This window comes from Triturus cristatus, chromosome 11 (assembly GCF_964204655.1).
Source record: "Triturus cristatus chromosome 11, aTriCri1.1, whole genome shotgun sequence".
In the NCBI taxonomy this organism is placed as follows: Eukaryota; Metazoa; Chordata; class Amphibia; order Caudata; family Salamandridae; genus Triturus; species Triturus cristatus.
In genome coordinates, this window is record NC_140594.1 from 408,647,824 (window position 1) to 408,671,108 (window position 23,285).

The 23,285-nt window shown below is 44.8% G+C and overlaps 1 protein-coding gene across 2 annotated transcripts in view; it reads right to left on the reverse strand.

The window, feature by feature from the left end:
* ZMIZ2 (zinc finger MIZ-type containing 2) overlaps nucleotides 1–23,285 on the reverse strand; it is a 333,804-nt gene that overhangs the window by 35,699 nt on the left and 274,820 nt on the right. For both annotated transcript variants that reach the window (XR_014970902.1, XM_085636043.1), the window contains exon 16: nucleotides 11,121–11,362. Coding sequence is in view for 1 of the 2 variants with exons in the window: in XM_085636043.1 (XP_085492169.1) it covers nucleotides 11,121–11,362 (242 nt within the window). In the remaining variant the exon portion in view is untranslated. The remainder of the gene's footprint in view (nucleotides 1–11,120; nucleotides 11,363–23,285) is intronic.

Consider the following 23,285-nt stretch of genomic DNA (forward strand, 5'->3'; position numbering starts at 1 on the left):
TGCCCATGTGTGACAACTTCATAATTTTCGTACGCGCATGTGTGACATTTCAATAGGTGATGAGTGGCGTTGAGTGACACTTTATCCCACCGATGAGCATTTAATGTCACCTATTTAGAAAGAATGCTTGACTTCACCTGTGTAGCTCGGACATGCTCCTCGCCGTGATAAAGTCATAGAAAGAGAGCAGCCGTGTCTCCCACACAATGTTACAACCACTCACAATCTTACAAAATACAACTATACTCAACAAACGTCCGTAAATAAAGCCTGTCCCACTGAATTTCTCAGTGGTGCTTTCTGCTGTTCCCAGCACGAAATTTTTTATAACAAATTACAAGATTCCAATGTAAACAAAACTTAAACTGTCTTGTCGGCGACCTGATGAAACTTCGATTAAAGTGCTGGAGACTGAGGCCTCGGGTCTAAAGTTGCCAGCCCTCTAAAGCTATGATAATTTGCCATGTGTTTTGTTCATACAAATCAAAGCTATGCCACGAATCCTGACCGCTTAAAATCCGTGGTTCACGGGCGGCAGAGAAGTAACAGGACTCTGTCTTTTCCTTCTTACTTAGAGAAGAAAAATACAGTGTCCACTTCTGCTCTGCCGCTTCAGCTGCCCCCCCCCCGCCCTCTTTCATTCTTCCCTCTCTGTCTAGCAGTTCTTCTCTTACTGAAAACCTTGACTTCAAGATGGGGTTCTCACTCTCTTTCCTCTACTTTCTTTTATTTGCTCCCCTGTGAAATGGATCCAAAAAAGAAAATCATTTTTGCTGGAAATGTCGTATTTTAATTCTAAGGTGCTGCATCTGGAATAAAAGGTTAAAAATATGAAAAATAACTAAATAAAAGTAAGACAGTGGTAGCAAACTGGCCAGATTGATTTTATTCACACCCAAACACATTACCACCACTTTTACAGTTTGCCAGTAAAGCGCTATTTTTTTTTTTCTTGTCTTTGTTTTCCCGGGGCTTGCAACTAGTGCACCAATCCTAGAGGTACTGCAAAGTGTGGATTGGAAAACAAAATGTGTACTGCGGCTCTGCGTCCAGGGATGTGGTCTTTTTACCATACTGCTAACGTTTTGTAAGGATATCAGCAATGGACATTGAAATGGGACCATTCAAGGCCCCTTTCAGGCAAAAGCACTCATTGATTTCTGAATAGTGAGTGTAAAAGCGTTAAGGTAACAATGTTGTTCCTGCTTGCATTTCACATGGTTTGCTAAATTTTGCATTCCATTATGAGTGTTTGCTTTTTCCAGGATGATGTTACTTTTTTCTGTAGGCCTCATATTGCTCTGGTCTATTGCGTCATTTAAATTGAGCCTCATCCAGGTGTTTATAGCTAGCAGCAATTGGGTTGTAGTTGAAGGCAGTGTGAGTTTCTCAGTGGGACAGTATGGTGTTCAGTGGGGGAGACGATGTTGCACTATGGCCAGAGCTGCTGAATTTGGAACTGGGGAACCAGGTTCAGCCTTAATAATCAGTCCACCAGACGACTCTCCTGAGAGAGCACAATACCATGCTAGACCTTAGAAGGCTTTGCAAGACCTTAGAAGCGCTGGTGTCTTAGCACCAGCAGGTGGACCCTAGCACTGGCAAGTCTGGGTTAACCTTCAAGGTTTGTCCACCACATTCCATACTGAAGTTCACCTCCAGTCTTGCTAGCAGGCCTATGAAGCAGCACAGCCAAGAACAGTGACTGTCACTGAGGTCACAGGACCCTTGAGAAGGGCCAGCTCTAGGGCAGTGCAACCGGTGTGACCGGGCGCTGACTTTGGGTGGAGACATTATGTTTGCAAGTAAATTAAGGTTTTCAAAGTGCTTGCTGCCTCCAGCAATTTTCCGCAACAATAAAAATGTCATGAGGAGTCTGGTGTTTTAGGTTCTTCCTAGAGAGAGATCGGAGTTTTGTCTAGTGGAAGTTTTGACTCCTCGAAAGGTAGCACATAGGGTTAATGTGCCTGCAGCAAAGAACATGTACCATGCAGATCACAAAGTGCACATAATGTAAATAGGTCAGTGGGCTACTGCGTGTGTGTAGGTGGCTCTGTGGGTGGCTCTATTTGTGTGTGGGTTGCTCTATGTGAGTGGCTCTGTGTGGGTGGCTCTGTGTGTGTGGGTGGCTCTGTGTGTGGGTGCAAATGCAATAGGTCTTGTATTTGAGAGTGATTAAGCTATTGACATTGTAAATAACAATGCTGTTTCTTTAAATGTTTTAAAAACAAAAACATAAGTAATGTCATGAGCAATGCCAATAGCTCTAACTTGAACAATGCCGAGACCATTGCATTGTAAATGCTTGTTCAACTTAGGGTTTTGGAGAAGACTATGCCAGCTGCTGAATGAAGTCTTGTTCGTTTTCAGGACTCAAGAAAAAGACGCGGTGGGAGGTGATGGAGTGGCTGGACACCGCGCAAGATAGCTGCAGCTCCTTAGAGCTCCGTGCGGCTTCGGCGCTCTATGACTCAATGGAGGGCTTCAAGCTTTTATTCTTTTTCTTGGCAGATGACCTTGTGCATTGGGAAACAGTGGCTTTCCAATCATGCTCGCATTGTTCGTTTGGAGACAATGCTGACTCCACTTTGGTGCGAAATCTGAGGCCGCCAACTTAATGCTCCGCAACGCGCCCGAGGTCATTGTTTTTCTTACCGCACGTCAAGCTTTCAGCTTGCTTCAAGGTCCTCAGGCCCCTAATTGCCATTTTATATGAAATACTCTTAATCTCCTCATGTGAAGGACATTTTAAATGGGAAAGTCAATACTTTGCATGTTTATTTAACTTTCCCCTTCAATATGCAATTCTTTGCTGAGGGGTTTTCTGCAGATATGCACCCTTTAAAGTGAGACAGCAATTGTTTTAGATACTGCATTTAAGTTACTGGCTTCTCATTTTAATTTATATCCACCAGGCTCAACAGTGTTGTTTTTCTCCGACCAATTTGCCATTGCTCTATATGGTGAGAATTCACAAATTTCAGAACAGCAGCCAGTCATCATCTTCTTCCAAGTCTACCATTCTCCTTTGTGTAGTGCGCAGGCATGTAACAAAATCCTCTCTACCAACTATTACAATGGAATGCGCTACAGACTTTAAAAGATAGCTCCTCTTTCTCCCATGCTGCTGGCGCAATTGGTCTGCCACCACCTCGGTCAAACGGCCGACAGAAGTCCTTGACTCCCTCAAAATCACCCACACATCTAACCCTGGCTGGCATCAGAGGGATTACGAGCATTAAAAACCTTCATGATGGATACCAGTGCCTCATTGCAACGTGTTGAGGAGCAATGGTGCCAATATGAACAGCGGATTTCTTTTCTGTAACAGTTAGTAACCTTGACGAGTCCACTCCTATGAAATCTTCTCAGATTTCCAAGGACTTAGCTCAACTTAAAAGGTTTACCAAAAATATAGAAAATAGGAAAAGGAGAAACAACCTTCGTCTTTTTGGTATCCCAGAGGGTTCAGAAGGCTCAGGCAAATTCTTCTTCTTCTCTTTCTTCAATTTACTGAACTGATGCAGATACTCTCTGAAGCCAAAAAGGTGGGCTCTCTCCAATGGGTCAGGTCACAAGGTGTTTCACACAAGATTGGTCTCCTGGGACAGCTGCATGTCGCAAACAATTTCTGGATCTACGTCCACAACTTAAATCCTTGAATATTACATACAAGCTACTTTATCCATCTCTCTTCAAATTCACATTTAAGGACAAATCAACTCCTTCAAGGAACTACAAATCATCAATCAACAAGACAGAAGCCATGGAACTGGGTGCTTCAGCAACCACTTGATCCAATTTTATAGGACTCTAATGTTCTTTTTCACAACAGTTTAATATTAATTGTGATGCTTAGTATTGTATATTGATTGCTTTCCTTCCCCCCCCCCTCTTTTTTCTGCGATACAACACTTTTAATGGAATCCTTACGTACCTTCCCCTATTGTATCCCCTTCACACCATCCTAATTGTACCCCTTCATGTTTCCACTGATAAGTCTGGTTATTTATTATTATCCACTGCCTCATTCATTTACTGCAGTTCATTACGTTATTTGGTCTCTCAGAATGGTGTGTACGTCCTGCATTAAATCTGCTCTCCCTCCCGGAACCTCGTATTCATTGGTTTGATCTAATATCACTTTTTCGCGCTGAAGTCACTCTGGTCTGTCTCTTTCAGGTGCTCAGATGTCCCTCTAACCCTCGGGGTATTCCTTTTCTTTTTTTCTTCTTTTAGCTCTTGTGGACACTGGTCACTGTATTGCCACATTCATGCCTACACAACTTTCGGAGGCAGTCTTCCTCCTTTTCTTTCCTATTACTATCCTGTCTTATCTTTTTCTTTGCGGTCGTGAATTTGATATGCCTAGTTTTTTTTCTTTGTTTCAGCAGTTGTACATATATGATGTTACTAGGAATGTCAAGGGGCTCAAACACCCCATTAAACATCAATGTGTCTTATCTCACCTAGCTCATTTGAAATGCCACATAGATTTGCTGCAAGAAACATCTTAATGATTCTGAGGCAATTAAGCTTAAAAAACAATGGGTTGCTGATGTTTTTTTCTCTCTTCACCAAAACAAAAATGGGGTAAATATTTTCAGTCAAATCTCTCAAAATGACCACAATTTCACAATACCAAGATACGGAAGGCCGCTGGATACTTGTTACACTACTTTTACTAACCTTACTCATCATGGCCCAACCCACCCAGATCCAAAATTCTGGCAATGTCTCTCACATACTGTATCTGAACATGTCTCGGACAATTAACTAATTGGTGGGGATTGTAATCAAATCCTTGACCCTTTTTTGCACAGACATGCCTTGGACAATTCACTAATTGGTGGAGATTGCAATCAAATCCTTGACCCTTTTTTGCACAGACATGCCTTGGACAATTCACTAATTGGTGGAGATTGCAATCAAATCCTTGACCCTTTTTTGAGCAGACGCTCCACTACACGTTTCATTCTACATGCTTCCCACAAACCTTTCAAAAGCTTTATTTATATTTTATTCATTTATTTATTTATAATGCGCTGGAATCATCCTTAAAGGGATATCTCGGCGCAGCTGGTCAGAAAAATGCAGGGCAAGGAACTAGAGAGATTGAAATAATTCAGTTTTTAATACTTTACTCAAAATTGTGATGAACGGTGCATTCTTGAAGGTGATGGGGAAGTTTTTTCCAAAGATGGGGTGCCAAGAAAGAGAAAGCACGACCCCCTGAGTGTGTTTTCTTAATGTGTGGTACCATAAGGAGAGACTTATTGGCAGATCTCAAAGCTCTTGTAAGCCGATAGGGAATACGTTTTTCCTTCAAGTAGCTAGGTTCCTTGCCATTAAGTGCTTTGAGCACTAGGTAACAGATCTTGAAAGTAATCCGCTTCCGCATTGGCAACCAGTGTAGTGCATGTAGTAGAGGGACAGAAGCTGATCTTGCTGGAAGGTTGTGAATTAGACGGGCCGCTGTATTCTGGCCTACCTGGAGCTTGTCCAGGAAGGATTTGCTTTGATCACCAGTGCCTGGACTAGGGTCTTACGTACTGCCCTTGGTAGCATTGGAAAGACTCTTCTTAATAGTCTCATAACATGGAAACAGGAGCCAGTAATGAAAGTCACTTGGTCTTTCATGGTAAGCTTCTGGTCAAGTTTTATGCCCAGATTCTTCACAGAAGATTTTGGTACAGATGGTGGTCCTGATTCCAGCGACCACCACTCGGGAGACCATAACAGTTGAGCTGCCTCGAAAAGCATAATTTCAGTTTTGCCACCAATTAGTTGGAGAGAGTTAGCAACGATCCATGCTGTAATAGCATTCATACCAGTAGTTAAATGCTCTCTCGTTTCGGACAGGTCTTTGTCAAAGACTAACAGAAGTTGGGTATCATCCCCGTATGAAATAGGCGTGAAGCCATACGCTCTTATGATGTTTACAAGAGGAGTGACTTATGTTGAACAGAGTAGGGCTCAAACAAGAGCCCTGGGGCACTCCATTATTTAACACCATGGGACGTGACCGAAAAGGTCCTAAATCAATAGTCTGAGTACGGTAAGTCAGATAGTTTCTGAACCATTGTCGCACCAGGCCCTGGATACCCATCTTCTCCAATCTCCGTATCAATATAGGATGAGATATGGTATCGAAGGCCGCAGACAGGTCTAGCAGCACCAGCATAGATGGCAGATTTTTGTCTTGGCAGTCTCGAATATGGTCTGTGACAGCCTAGAGAGCAGTCTCAGTGCTGTGCATAGGTCTGAAGCCTGACTGAGATGAATCAAGGATCTTGTTCGACTCCCAATGGTCCATCAGTTGTTTTTTGATGTTACTCTATTATTTTGCTAGCCCAGGTAAGAAGTGATATAGGACAATAGTTGGAAACCTCTGTAGTGGGAAGGTTACTTTTTCTTGGAATCGGGATAACCTGAGCAGCTTACCACTCTGCTGGAAGTACGCCTGTGCTCAAAGAAAGACTAAACAGGGAGGTAATGGGCGGGCCAGTTGCTGAAACAGCGTGGCTACTCTCTTCGCATGAATAAGATCCAGAGGGGAACCTAAATTAACCATTTTTAGAGCGAGTTGAGTGGACTCCACACTAAAAGGAGCAAACTTTGTGTGTGTGTGTGTGTGTGGAGGGGAAGATTCAGGTTTGTTTACAAGAGCGTGGCCCGTCCGGACAAGGGGTTTCACAGGACAACAAGGGGGAGTTGGTGAAGATCAAGTCTAGCGTGTGACTAGCAATATGAGTGGGACCCATAACACATTGTTTAAGACCTAGGGAAGCCAGGTCAGAACAGAGTTGTAATGCTTCTACCTTAGAAGGTTCGTCCACGTGGACATTGAAATCCCAGAGTAGAATAAAAGTATTAGAGGACAATGCCTGTAACGCTATAAGCTCTATAAGTTTATGACTAAAAGGTCCCAGAGACCAGGGGGACGGTAGACAAGAGCTCATTTCCAGCTTTTCTGGGGAGAGAAATCAATTTCAAAGACACATATTTCAGCCCATGCCTCCGAGACAGATTCAGTAATCGTAACTTTAAGTGAATTATTAAAAATAATTGCTAGTCCTCCTCCCATTTTATCTGGCCTATCTAATCTAAGTATATTATAGTTCGAAGGTAAGGCCATAGCAACAGCGGGGGTGGAGTGCGGTTTGAGCCACGTCTCTGTGAAAAACCCCAGAGCTGGCGAGAGAGACTCAAGTATGTCCCAGATTTCAATTTCATGCTTAGGCAGTGATCTAACATTGCAAAGGAGGCATTTCCATGCTTATGTAGATGCAATCTTGAGATTAGAAGGGTCTTTATAAGTAGAGTTTGCCTCAAGAGCTGGGTCTGAACTGAGCACCGACACGGAGTCAGAACTGTGCACTGACAGAGATTCAGAATTGATCAGCTTAAGACTTTGAAAGCAGCATTGGCGACAGGAGAAAGGGCCTTCAAGGATATTTACTATAGTTTGTGTGTGACAGTGTGTAGAGGTAAAAGAATTTTTAGAATAATTCCTAATTTTAACCAGTTCCTCTGCTGAGTAGACCATATTAGCAAAGTTTCTTATTTCAGCGGGGCGCGATACAGGGGTTCTGGCTCCTGGCGACAGACTGGTGTGGACGGGCGCAGATGGGCTTGCCTTTGGCGAGTCATCAGCGCGTCCGCTGCGCGTCAGCGCCATCTCCTAAATATAGGAAATGGTATATTGCATCTAGTGCGTTAACCCCAGAGTCCTGGAAGTGAGGAAGAACTTGCCCGCTATCTCCACAACAATCGGCAAAGCCGTGATGGATCGGAGAGCGAGGCGAGAAAAGGCAGCTCAACAATTAAAGCAGACAACAAAAAGTTTAAAAGAAGATGTGCGTTTATAAAAGGTAACTTTAAAAGCAAACGTTCACCACATCAGCACGCTAGCAGTTACTTGCCTACTTTAGAGGCATTCGCTCACCCATTCTTGGAGATCATATAATCCTGACCTCTTGGACTACACTTTTTACTCCGATACTCACCACTTTCAATCTAGACTGGACTATATCTTTGAGTAAAAGCTTATCGCATCATATGGTTAACTTTGAGATTGGTGCTATTTTGAGTTCGGGCCATGCCCCTGTAATCACTGACTTCGACATTCTTACTAGTGGATCTAAAATATCCTCCTGGAGGTTTAATAATTCTTTACTTTTAGATGCATCCTTTATAGCCCCCTACAATGCATTTATGGAGGAATACTTCCAGATTAATGACACTGATCAACTACCATTTCACTTAGGATGTGTTTAAAGCAGTCTCCAGTAAGTTACTTCTTATTTCAAGTAGTTCCTCCTGTTGAAGTGCTGATCCTTTATTTAAAAGTGCCAGTAAATTCCTGCATTTGAGGCATCAAGCTGTAAGGATCAGGAAGGAAGAAGTAGGATTGAATTTGTACTTGGCAAAAGACACGAGGTATGGGTCTTTGCATCCGCTTTTAAGTAAGGATTAACACAAACAGGAGGAACTACTTGAAATCAGAAGTAACTTAATGGATCCACATCAAGGACACATTGACTTTGCTCTGACAAAGATTCCATCAAGGATGGGAGGTGTATCTTTTTCTAAATCATAACTTTGCTGCCTTCATGTTTTCCAGTCTGTCCTGAGGAAGACCCAATGTGATTTACTTCTAATTAACACAGACATTCGGGTCGAAACATCGACGCTTAACCAGTTCATGTCCTGAGTCACTGTGATCCTAGAATAAGTGACAAGCATCAAAAAGGGCCGCCGTTGAACTCTATTTACAAATGAGGACGGAGATTATAATTTCTTTGTACGTGTATTTAGGTTTTTTAATTTTGTCTCCTGTAATTTGTGTCAGTTCGTAAATGGGTACAAAAGTATGTTACACTGTATGTCACTTTAGTCACTGATATTGGTCATATTTTGTGGATTTATTTTGTGTATGACAGCCTTATTCAACAAATGAAATACATATGTGTACATATTGTGTCCCAATATGTAGACTGAGTAAAACTTCGTATGCATTGTTTAATTATCTTGGTTTCTAAGCAATTGCTTCACCCAAAAGAACACACTGTAGACTATCATTTATACCCAGCTTCTGAGGGACACAGGGTTACCTCCATTAACTTAAACGGTTCACTTAAGAAACAAGGCAGGATCCTGTGCTGTAAGACTTGGATGAACAAAGGTATACTTCTCACAATTATATCATTTGAACTTCCTCATTCCGTTCTGTACTCTCTCATCAAAATACAATCTCCCTAATCGCATGCTACCTCAGTACCAAGTACTTTCCACTTTGGTTTTAAGACGCCTTTAATGAGCTTATCTCTTTTGTCACCCCACATCCTCCTTCATGTCCACACCAGATTGTAACTTCCAGTCACCCTAATACAACTTGTATATATTAACTTTTGACAATGTCGGATTTAAATAGGGTCAAAACAACCATCGAGAAACTGTGAGAATTGGACCTTGGTGTTGTATGGCCAGCTCCTTTACGGGATAGACTATGGAATAAGATATGTTCCACTGCAAGTACAGCCAGCTTACACTGACAGAGCTAATATTTCTTTAATAAAAGACTTTACACTCCTGCTCATCTTTTCAAACAAACTCATGCAATATGACATTTGTTGGGAGTGCCACCCAGCAGGATACTGATTTTCAAAAAATGTTCCTGCCTAACTTTGTCCATTTTTTGGTCCTCAATATGGACCATTAAACTATCCATGTCATATGATTTACTGTTTTGCACCTACTTGCACAAAACATGGAGTTCACACAAACGCAGATCTCTTGCTTTCTATATCAATTTCCGTTATTACTGCTAATTGGAAATCTTTAGATAACATTACTCTTCTAAGGTATTGTAATTTAGAATGTTATCAGAGACTGTATAGTTACAAACCTGATTCAATAAACATCTTCTGTAATCGCCATCAGCTATGGATGCCACTTAGTAACTATCTGTCACGCCCTGCTAAATTGACTTTTCTCCTCCTTCCTAAATGTTAATTGTATTACCCGCTTTACTCATTATGGTATTTACTTATTTTATCTTATGAATGCAGTAACTTATTTCCTTCTATAGCTTTCACTTGATTCTCTTCTGTTATTCCCCATCTGCTATTTTCCCTCTTTTCTTTTACTTTCCTCCTTTCTCTATTCACAATTACTGGCTTCAGACCGCATTGCTAGATTTGCTTAACTCATTTATATTTTTGATATGCATTTTCAAGTACAATGTTGAATATGCAGTTGTGATTTCAGACATATCTCAGTTGGGAAAATGCACATTTTAGAGGAGTTTTTCCTTTTGGTTCCTATGCCATTTTGTGAAACTGGACTATAGAGAATACGGTGCCGGGGGTGGTGATGGTGGTGGATATGTGTGTGTTTTCAAAAAGATGTAGCAGGGATAAGAACACATCAAGTTGCATGTCCAACAATTTCCATTCTAACCGTTATCCAGAACTATGGATAGTTACAGATAGAAATGTTTAAAAAAATAAATAAAAAAATACCATAAAACCAGGAGCCCTACCTATATTTTACTCTTAAAGCAAATCTAAAATCTTTACCTGGTAGACCCAGAGCCCAGCAGTGCACCATGACCCTCTTCTAAAAAGAGTATCTGGTCAAAATGATGAAAACTACTACAATAAATAACATTAAAAAAAAACACTATGTGAGTAAGCATGGACTGAGTCCATCGCAACGGAATTTCACTACGGACTATCATGTTGAACACACCATAGGTGTCAAGATAGCATTTTCCAAGACAACAGGAGTATGGTAGCCTATGATCCTATGGGAGTTTCATACTGCAAAACTAGGGAGTGAAAAGCCACTAGTGTTGAATAACGGATGGGCTATATTTTCGGAAATTCTTTGCATATATACATGGGTTCCATTTAAAATAACGTAAGTTTATTTTATGTGGCTATAATAAAATGTGGCATTCATCTGGCCTTCTTGTATCTGCATTCCACAACCCTTCAGCCTATGATGGGAACTTGAGAGGGAAATCTACAACACTGGTGGCATTCATACTGGAACGGGTGATTTAGTACACTATATGTGATCTGCACAGTGGAGATGGGCCTAGCAGGTCTCACCTTGGCTGCTGTATTCATTGCCGGTGGGCGGTGGTGGCTGCAGGGAAGCAAAGGGTGATGACCCGGGACCCAGGGCAGCAATCATCTCCATGACATTGGGCATCACCATGTGCACTGGACTCATACTGCGACATCGCTTCAGTGCAGGCCCATCCTGCTCCTCCTTGATGTGGATGTCTGGTTTAATGGGTACCGGCTTCCAGCTACAGGTGGGGTCGATGGTGATCTCTTCATAATCCGAGCTGCAGGGGTGAGAAATAAAGTACAAAGTCATACCAATGCATCCAAAGAGAAATTATGCACCGAAACTAGAGTGACAGCCATATGAGCTAAATACAGATCCTCGATGGTGCCTTCATATAAAGGGTGTGTAAATGTTCTTAAAGATAACTACCTAGTCCAATGTGTAAAAGGTTATTGCCTACCCTGCAGATACATGCATAAAGATGAGCTATTGCCCACATTCTGAGCAAAGGGCATCTGCCCAACTGCAGTAAATGGGCAAGGAGACCAGTTAGATGCCTACTTAAAGTGCTCTAAGAGCTGAACAGATGCCTATTTGGCATGCACAAACTCCCTAGCAGTTGCTGACCAGACACACAGAGCAGAGATTTGAAGACTAGAGTTGCATGCAAAGAACAGAGCATACAGAGTACTTGAGCATACGCAGATAAACGGGGTGGACGATGGTCACAGCAGACACCAGTTCTACAGTTACACTTTACCCACGCCCTGTATTAAATAGAGCACTGGATTACAAAGGCAGCATGGAATGGATGTCTCCCCAGCCACTTTGCCCTCCATGCCCATAAATGTGCTGCGTTCACCACTTTCTAGGGCTATCAGACTCCTGTTTAACTTGAAAGAGGAATAGTCACTGGATAAAAGCATAGCGCCACTATTGGTAAAGAACCCAAGTAGCGAATGACTAAAATTTTCATGACATGGTTTGTTCTCTTTTAGGGGAGGGAGGGCTGAGGTGAAGAGAGGTGCGTGGGCGAGTGATAGAGAAGGCGAGAGAGGGAGAGTAATAGAGAGTGAGAGAGGGTGTGAGAAAGTGCCATCTTTCTTGCATGGTATGCCCCCACTTTTTGCTGAATGTACTTTGACTGAGTGTTCCCTGGACTCCTGCCAATCAGGTGCCCAGGGCCTATGTTCCTTCCCTAAAACCTAAAATCCCAAATTGGCAAACCCTGGCCATATGTCAACCCCTGGTAAATGGTACCCTAGGTACCCAGAGCCTTGTGACCAGGGAAGGCCTCTAAGGGCTGCAGCACTTATTGTGCCACCCTTAGAGGTCCTGTACCCTAACACAACCACACTGCCCTCGCAGGCCGAGTGTCTGGGTACAAGGCAAAACAAAGAGTAGACATGGCACACATCCCTGTGTGCCATGCCCACAACCTACACTGCCCTGGCATACATCAGCCACCCCTCTAGCTGGGTGCCCTATGCCAGTGGTGTGGGCACAGGAGCATGAGCCCTGTGCCCCTACAGTACCCAGGTCCAAACACGAACTCCACAGCACCATAATGGCAACATTGAAGACTGAGAAGTTTGGTATCAAACCTCTCAGCACATTAAATCCCACACTGGCATCAGTGCAGGTTTAATGTACAAAGCACTACAGAGGCTGAAACCTAACCTACAATCCACTTCTGGTCTGGGAGGCTGCCTAGGCTCCCCCACAGCAGACATGTTGCTGGACCCCTGGGTGGAGAACCCCCGCTCTCCTGGGCCTGCAACAATGGACATCCTGGGCGAGGTGCTAGGTCTCCTCCCCCAGGATGGGCAGGAGGAAGATTCAAAGGCATGCTGCCTCTGAGCTTCTCCAGGCCACTTGCTGTACCCAGCAAACTGGCCCCCACCGGTTCTGACCCCTACTCTGGCGGGAAGACTGGCCGGAAACCCCAAGTAAGGACAGGGGATGTGCCAGCCTGCCAACCCCATCCCTCAGGTGGGGGAGGCAAGGTGAAGCACATCTCTGGGCGCTCGCCATCTTGAAGATGGGAGGCCCTGCCCAATCAGGACTAGGCTACTGCCCCCCTCCCACAGGAGAGTGGCAGGATAGGGTGTGTACCCACCCCAGAGCAGGGACCCATTGGTCCCTGCCCTTTATCTACCTGTAACGCCCCTAAATCTAGTATTTGGAGGCACCCTGAACCTTCCTTCTCCATATTCCGAAAAAGTAAAGAAGAGCAAGAAGAAAGAAGACCTGCCGTACAGCTGCTAAGAAGAGGAAGACACCAACTGCTTTGGCCCCAGCCCTACCGGCCTGTCGATCCTCTAATCTGCTCCTGCTAAATCCCGGCACCTCTTGTGGCCATTTACCTCACAAACCCCGGAGAACCTGGCTACCTTGTGACTGAGCATCTGGGACTCCCATGAGCAGCGGCTCTGCTCAAAGCAAGTTTCTAACCCCGGGCACTAGCCCGGAACCGCGAACCCTGTACACTCTGCACTCGCCAAGCCTGGCCTGTGCCGAAGTGGACAAAGACCCCAAGGACGTCCCCCCGGCGACTGGGACCCCGAATCCGGCACCCAAGGACTCACCTAGACGCTCCGGACGGCTGCAGCCTCAGAACCAGAGACCCCCTCAACCGCGATCAACAGAGGGTAAGATTTCCCGACACCAAATGGCACCCCTGCACCCGGCGCCCTGCAGCCCCCTGTGCCCGACTCCTGGGTAGCCCCCGTGTCGCTGAGGGTGTAACAACTGTACCAACCTGACACTGGGAGACCCCCGAGTCTGTGCCCAGAACCTTAACTGTGCCAGTTGAATACTTACCCAAAAGCCGATAATCCAATTTTCTTCCATAGGGTAACATTGACTGGTTTCTTCTGAAATTTCTTCTAAGTGTGGCGTTTCTAAAACTTAAAATATTCACCTAAAATCACCCGAGTAACGAAAACGGAAATGCTCACCTGCTATTAGGAGAGATCCCTGTGCTGGATCTTGGTGTCCAGCACTGACCCTGAAAAGTACTCACAACCGTACTTACCACTAACCCAATTTTCTTCCATAGGAAATCATTGACTGTTTTTCTGTGAAATTTCGTGTCGATTTTTGCAAACTACAAATATTCTTTAAAAATCGTACAAACTGTGAAAACGTAATTACTTACCGGTTTTAGAAAGAGGTCCCAGTACTGAGCCTAGGAGCCCAGCCCTGGATTACCAAAGTAACGAGAACATACTTTACCTGTAACTTGAATTTTCTCCCATAGGGAATCATTGACTGTTTTTCTATAACATTTCTTCTGTCAACTTTTAAAATAGCAAAATATTGCCTAAAAATCACAACAGCAACTAAAACAAATTTACTCACTTGTTTCCAAGACCTGTCTCAGGACTGAACCTAGGATCCAGTCCTGGAATTAGAAAAGTAATCCTGAAAGTAATCTATTGCAAATAACTTAAAATTCACATTGCGCTCAATGTATTATTGTGTTGCCTATTGCAACAACCTGTAACTATTACCTACAAAAGCCAATTGCATATTGCAAAAGTATTTCACTAAAGCCTCACATTCTGAGAAAGTATATTTTGATACCTATTGTTGGTTCTAAAATAAAACAACCATATATTTTTTATACAAACCATTGGCCTAGAATTCAGTTCTTGAGTGTGTGAGTCCATTTGGTGACCGAGTGTGTACAACAAATGCTTTACAAATCCTCTGATACTGCCTTACTGCTCGACAAAGCTACCACTTTAGAGAGTAAGGTTATATCTAACTTTAACCTCTGCCAAACCTCTGGGGACTGTAGACTCTGTACACACTGTACCTATTTGGGAACAGTATATACAGAGCCACTTTCTCACAGGGAGTCTACAGCTTTACAACAACCAGCCTAGGTTACAACTGTGCTTTTCTGCCAGTGCTATTTCAGGTAAATACTGAAGTTCACTGCTGGACCGTACACAGATCTTTGATGCGAGTTTAGGTTCGCATTTTTGACCAAAAGCATCTGTACAATTGTATCGATTCGTGACACTGCTATCTTATGCACTGAAGTAACAAAGATGTTGTTTTAAAAAATTGACTTAAAAGGTTTTTTTGTTGGTAAATTAAAACTAGGAACTCCCACATTTGGTTGATAGACTTTTGATTTCATTTAAATACGTTTTCTCATACAAGAACATCCAACATTATGCATTTTCATCTGGAGAGCAGCAGGGGCGGCCTGCTACAGTCATTGCTTGGTCGCCATGCATACCTCAAGATACAAATTGTAATTTTTGTCAGTGTCATTTTAAAACAACAAAACCAAATACTTGGATAAAGCTAGACAGTGGTATTGATTTTAGGTAAAGGCGCCACAGAGACTATTTGCACATATCAATGTGAATAAACACCATCTATGACGGTGCTATAAGGTGAGGAGAACCACCCTACTCCTCAGGATAGGCCTCAGCCTTCTGCAACAAAATGACACTCCTTAGCACACGTAACGTATATGAAATAGCACATGTGTGTAGCGTGTTTCCACAGATTATAAATTAATGTACAAAAAGTAATATATAAAGAGTATTCCTTCTTCTTTGTCCTTGTCTTTATTTCGTACAAATCTTCACAGTAATGTTCTACAGCCAACACGTGTTTCGTCGCATAGTGGGGAAGTCGTCCCGCGATTTTTTCAAGGCTATATTTCGTATGTATATTGAACTTATTATGCGGTGATAATTCCAAACCGCAGATGTTTCTGGTGTGGCAGCGTCCGTATTTCGGAATAAATATAGCTGGTTTCTATTTGTCCAGAATAATTCTCTCCATGCTCTATTGTGCAGTGTAGAAATCCTCCGTGACAAGCACACTCAAAAGTAAGACAATCGGCGGCGTCACGGAGGATTTCTACACTGCACTGCCTTGAAAAAGTGGCCTAGGTGATGGGCTATAAGTTGAACGAACATGTTCTGAGGGAGGTCATAAGTGCCACATCCTGAAAACAGTTGAACAGTCATTTCTCTTGTGAGACCAAGAGTAAAACAAAATTTGAGAAAAGCCTTTTGTATTTTTCATCAAAAAAGGTTTGCCTAAGTACATAGTGCATTTAACCACAGAAACTTCAAAAGGAGGCATTGGGGAATGTGCATGTGTGTAGGAGGAGTTGTCATGTAACACAACTTCCACATATTTTAACATCCTAGTCACCTCTTTAGCAGTGGCTGATTTTAACTCAGATCTACAATGCCAGACCAGATCTACAATGCCACAACAGTTGCAGAAAAGGGACTACTTTAGGGTAACATAATGTGCAATACAATAATTAGGGTTCTTCAACGCAGCCATCAGAAACTAGAGTGATTCATACTTTGAGAAAAAACTAGTCAGCTTAGATGGCCATTGAGCTATCAAGAGACAGTAAATTGCAAGACTAGAGACACAGAGGTGAAAGAAGAACAAGCAATGGAAAAGCCAACAGTTCTCTGCTTAGTGTGCTAATGCATGCAGCATCAGCTCATTAAAGTAAGTGTCGCGCGGGGAGCCTAGAGGAGTGGACGAAAACACTATAATGCTTGTAGTTGAAAGCAAGCACTCAAGTGGGTGCAGAAAAATGCACTCAAGTAGCCAATAGCATTAAGTGAGAGATGAACTCATGGGCTGCCAAAAGAGTTCTATGTAACAAACTCTGCATTATTAGTTCCCCATTTACGGAGACACTATCAAATCTCCCTGGAAACTGGCTCCCTTCCACCTACTACACTGCAAGCAATAGTGGTTTCACTGCCAAATCCGGGTAGGGGCAGCAAAGATATGGCAGGCTATCGCCCCCTTTCCTTATTGAAAACGGATTACAAGATATTAAGCAAGCTACTTGCAAATCGGTTTCTCCCATACATACCAAAACCAATGCACATGGATCAGTGTGGGTTTGTGCCTGGAAGATGCACGGTCCTGAATATCAGAAGACAACACCAAGTCATGACACGGGCAAACACAATCACTAATATGCAGGGCTGTGTATCTCTAGACCTACGTCAGGCATTTGACTCGCTACACTGGAGTTACATGCTACGAACTCTCCCGAAATTTGGAATTCCAAGCGAGTATGTGCAATGTGTCAGCCTCCTCTATACGAACCCCACGGCACGTGCCCATAAAGGCCTTCATATTTCACAGCAGTATACAGTAGCACAGGGTACCATGCAAGGGTGCCCGCTCTCACCTTTGCTATTTATATTAGCACTAGAACCGCTAGCTATCAAAATGCGTACCACGGCTGAACAAAAGGGAATACAACTTGGGAATGTATGACGCACATATTATCTCTGCATATGCGGATGACTTAATATTGTACTTTGATAATATAAAAGAAAATCATGAACTAATCCCACAATATTCCGCGAGTTCCAATCACTGTCAGGGTCATCTATTAACGAGACTAAATCGTATGCGTACTACTTTACAGACACTACACAAGAGGGCCCATTGCGCTATGGTAGCTGGACGTTTCAAACAGAGACAGTCACCTTTAGATACCTTGGCATACAGGTCTATAGAGAGGTGGGAGACATCTTGGATGGCAACTTGACCCGGGCTATTACAGCGCTTAAAGGGGAAGGTAGCTATTGCTAAAATGGTATTGCTCCCCAGGCTACTTTATTACTTCCCAAATCTACTAATAACGGTTCCGGACCATGTGTTTAAAACGCTAGATACCCTACTGGTGGAACGGATGGGTGGGTGGGGGGTGGGGAAGGGTAAAAGGAAAGGCTCCTCAAACCCAGATCTGTTGACGGGGTGGGAGTGTTTGATTGGTTCTGATGCTCCGTCCATAACCACCCCCTTTTGTACCGCTTGGTTCGCCATAAGTTGGCAGGGTATGTTCAGACGTGAGTCCCTTGCTCACTTTGCCACTGGATTCAAGCAAGCCTGGCTGAAGACGGCTGAAATGCCAGAAACCGGTCCTAGGAAGCTTGTTTCCGGTCCAGGGGAGGCATGGCTTGGCAGTTCGGGCTGGACTGTTCCCATGAGGCACAGTGTCAGACTGATTTGCATATGGCCATGTCTGAACTGTGGTGGCAGAGTGGGCTAAAGAACAGTGATGGATCAAACCCAGATCTGTTGACTGGGTGTGAGTGTTTGATTGGTTCTGATGCTCCGTCCATCACCACCCCCTTTTGTACCGCTAGGCTCGTCAAAACTCCAGTTAGATATGAAAAATGGGGGGTTGGGAGTACCAGACTTTAAAGCTAAAGCATACTGCTATGCAAGCCAGTTGCAGTGACTTGCATATTGGATTGCGGGACGCAACCTACTAGAGCTTGACATGACTAAGCGCACATGGGAAAGAGGGGCCCTCCACACACTGTTGATACCAAATAGACTCCCGCTGACAACGCCACCATTATTAAAAGTTGCACTGGTGTATTGGAAAAGGCGATTCACTACACCAAGGAATTGCTCCCATTTGCCCCCAACATTCCATTAATGGGACTCCCTATACCGATAGGGACAGTAACATTACGGTATATATCTCCCCGGGTGGAAGCAGGAGTGAGCACAGTAGGGATGTTATTTATGGATCATGCACTAATGAATCACGACACATTTGTACGAGAGCAGGGAGTACCTAATGCATTATTTCTCCTTCACGCGCACATTGCTAGATATGTTCGTAAAACATAGGCCCCAGAAGGGCAGGAACCCCGGACACACAAATTAGTACACATGCAGTACCTAATGGGTAATGGCAGTCACCTGACCAGGTGGTTATATCTAGGGATCCGCACTCATGCTGCAGTTTCACTACAGACACTCCGAGACAAACGGAATTTGGATATAGGCCGTGAGTTGACGGACAAGGAATGGGGACCAATACTGGAATATCCGAGAAAGGTATTGCGCAATCCAAAATTTAAACTCATACAGCTGATGATAGCGCATCTTGCTTATTTGACCCCCCCCCGTAAACTAAGCATGATATTCCCAAATACGGCGGATACATGCCCAAGATGCCATGCTCCAAATGTAAATTTGTTGCATATGCTATGGACATGCCCACAGCTGACGCACTTCTGGATAACAGTGCAAACAATATTAAGCACTGTCGCCCATGGGGGAGGGGGGGGGGGGGGGGGGAACTGTATCTAAGGCTGAACCCTAGGTGCAAGAAGGGTGGCCCCAAACAGATTCGCAAACCTGGCACTGGTTCTGGCCAAGCGAACAATAACAATGCGATGAAAGGCCATGAAAGCACCCTCCGCACTAGACTGGTACAATGAAGTAGTTAGGTGGGGTAGGGCTGAAAGTACGGAACTAAAAAGAGAGGAACATAGAAGACTACGGAAGAAGCCTATATCTCTGGAGTGGAATGTGATGCTTGAGGAATTTATAGCTACTGATCTACAGCCATACTAGGAGGGGTAATGTAAACTGCTCACCACCACACATAGGAAGAACCAGGAGGAGAGGCCCGGATGATGTATTATCAAGACACATTACAAGAGATGCTTGTTGGATTGCTGTAAAGCACTCAGTTGTCATGAATTGTTATGCGGACTAGAAATAACCTGTACAAAGAAGAACGGAGTCTGTTGGGAGGAGGAAGGGTTGTATGTTGTTGGCTTGTTATCAGTTATGGGAGGGGGGTGAGTCGTTTTGAGCATTAACATACCTATAACACACAGTATGTGCGGGTATAACAAGTTCCCTATGGACATTGAAAGGTTCTAGATGCCGCAATGATAATCTGGCTGGACTGGATCATCTGTAGAATACCACTACCTGTATTTTGACTTTTCTTTGTATGGCATTGACATGATGTATACCATTGGGCTTAGCTATTGTTACAGCAAGAAAAATTAATAAGGAATATGCTACTTACCAGTATGCATCTGTTCTTGGCATGTAGAGCTGCAGATCTACACACTATGCATAGATTGTATAGCAGTATCCCCTCCTAGCGGCGACCACCAGTATCTGTTGCAGTGGTTTGAAATAGTGTTTTGAGTACAGCTTGGCCCACACTAGCTTGTTGCTTAGTTTGCACATCTACACAATAGTGTTTAGTGAAAGTGTGCGGTGTTGACCATGTAGATGCTTTGCAGATATCATCTAAGGCAGAGGTCTTCAAAATTTTGTAGGTTTGAATTTTTTGAAATGTCGGGCCCCCCCACCACCTGACAGAAATTTCTGGAATCTTGTACACTACATAATTGACTGCCACCCGCATATCCCGGGCCATATCCAGCAAATAATGTTCAACGCAATGGGAGTTTAGTGAACTGTAGATTTGTGAGTGGGTGTGGTTAATGACAGGCTTATTACACAGCTCAAAACAAACAAAATGTTCCAAGATAAAATGTGTGCAAATTGTTTTTACTAGGATGCTTTGTTTTACACATGACAGATTGATAATAACACCACCAACATTAATGTGACGGGTGTGCCTGTTTTTCACCACAGAGACGGTCAATCTGTGGATGGATTTTTGCTACTGCCAACGGTGAGTGTACAAATTCAGGACAAAGGGTCAAAATTCAGGACAAAACTTCAGGACAATAGGTACGTTTTACAGACATCAGAGGAGGTCACGCCATAGTATACAAGTAAGCCCAGCCAAATCCAAACATATTCAACCATTTGCAAACCTATCCATCACGTATCCTTCCATCTATCATTTCAATCAACCATTCCTTCATCCAACCTTTCACTCATCCATCATCCATCCAGCCAGCCACCCTTTCACCCTATCCATCTGTATACTCATCCATTCACTCTTCTACTCATCCATTCACTCTTCTACCCATCCATTCACTCATCCATCCAGCCATTTACCCTTTCACCCATCCAGCCACTTACTCATCCATCCACCCAGTCACTCATCCTTCCACCCATCCACCCTTTCAGTCATCCATCCATCCTCCCTTCCCCTCTCCATCGACCCTTTCACTTAGCCTTCCTTCCTTCCATCCACCCACCCATCCATCTACTCATCCACTCATTAATCCATCCATTGACCCTATCACTCATCCATCCTCTCTCATCCATCTATCCTTTCACTCCTTCACTCATCTATTCATCCTTTTGTCCATCTACCCTCCCTTTCACTTACTCATCCATCCTTACATCCACCCTTTCACTCATCCTTCCATCCATTCACCCTTGCACTTCTCAATTCATCAATCCATCCACCTTTTCACTCATCATCCACCTTTTCACTCATCATCCACTCACTCAATCATCCACCCACCCACCCACTCAATCATCCACCCACCCACCCACCCAATCATCCACCCACCCACCCAATCATCCACCCACCCACCCACTCACCATCCACCCACCCACCCATCATCCACCCACCCACCCACCATCCACCCACCCACCATCCACCCATCATCCACCCATCATCCATCCACCCACCCACCCACCCATCATCATCCATCCACCCATCATCATCCATCCACCCATCCATCCACCCACCCATCATCATCCATCCACCCATCCACCCACCCACCCATATCCACCCACCCACTCATCATCATCCACCCACCCACCCACCCACCCACTCATCATCATCCACCCACCCACCCACCCACCCATCATCATCCACCCACCCACCCACCCATCATCCACCCACCCACCCACCCATCATCCACCCACCCATCATCCACCCACTCATCCACCCACCCACCCACTCATCCACCCACCCACCCACTCATCCACCCACCCACCCACTCATCCACCCACCCACCCACTCATCCACCCACCCACCCACTCATCCACCCACCCACCCACTCATCCACCCACCCACCCACTCATCCACTCATCCACCCACCCATCCACTCATCCACTCACCCACTCATCCACCCACCCACCCACCCACCCACTCATCCACCCACCCACCCACTCATCCACCCACCCACCCACTCATCCACCCACTCATCCACCCACCCACCCACCCACTCATCCACCCACTCATCCACCCACTCATCCACCCACCCACCCACCCACTCATCCACCCACTCATCCACCCACTCATCCACCCACCCACCCACCCACTCATCCACCCACTCATCCACCCACTCATCCACCCACCCACCCACTCATCCACCCACCCACCCACTCATCCACCCACTCACCCACTCATCCACCCACCCACCCACCCACTCATCCACCCACCCACCCACCCACTCATCCACCCACCCACCCACCCACCCACCCACTCATCCACCCACCCACCCACTCATCCACCCACTCATCCACCCACTCACTCACTCACTCATCCACCCACTCACTCACTCATCCACTCACTCACTCATCCACCCACTCACTCATCCACCCACTCACTCATCCACCCACTCACTCACTCATCCACCCACTCACTCACTCATCCACCCACTCACTCACTCATCCACCCACTCACTCACTCATCCACCCACTCACTCACTCATCCACCCACTCACTCACTCATCCACCCACTCACTCACTCATCCACCCTTTCACTCATCCACCCACTCACTCATCCACCCACTCACTCACCCACCCTTTCACTCACCCACCCTTTCACTCATCCACCCTTTCACTCATCCACCCTTTCACTCATCCACCCTTTCACTCATCCACCCTTTCACTCATCCACCCTTTCACTCATCCACCCTTTCACTCATCCACCCTTTCACTCATCCACCCTTTCACTCATCCACCCTTTCACTCATCCACCCTTTCACTCATCCACCCTTTCACTCATCCACCCTTTCACTCATCCACCCTTTCACTCATCCACCCTTTCACTCATCCACCCTTTCACTCATCCACCCTTTCACTCATCCACCCTTTCACTCATCCTTTACCCATCCAGCTACCCTTCCACCCATACATTCAGCTATTTACCTTCTCTCATCCATCCTTCCACTCACTCATCCATCCATCCTCTCTCTCCATCTATTCAATCTTTCATTCATCCATTCACCCTTTCACTAATTCATCCAGCCATCCACCCATCCCTTCACTTACTCACTCACTCGCCCACCTTTTCATATTAATTTTGAGCTGCGCCTTTTTGAGAAGAGGCCCATCAAGAACTTCACCCTCGCTGCAGGAGCCATTCCAGGACTTGGACAGGATCCACCAGGGTGGGCACAGGGGTGGGCATGCAGTTTTCAAGTATTCCAGGGAGGGGTAGGGCTCCTCACCCCCTCCTGGACAAGATAACGAGA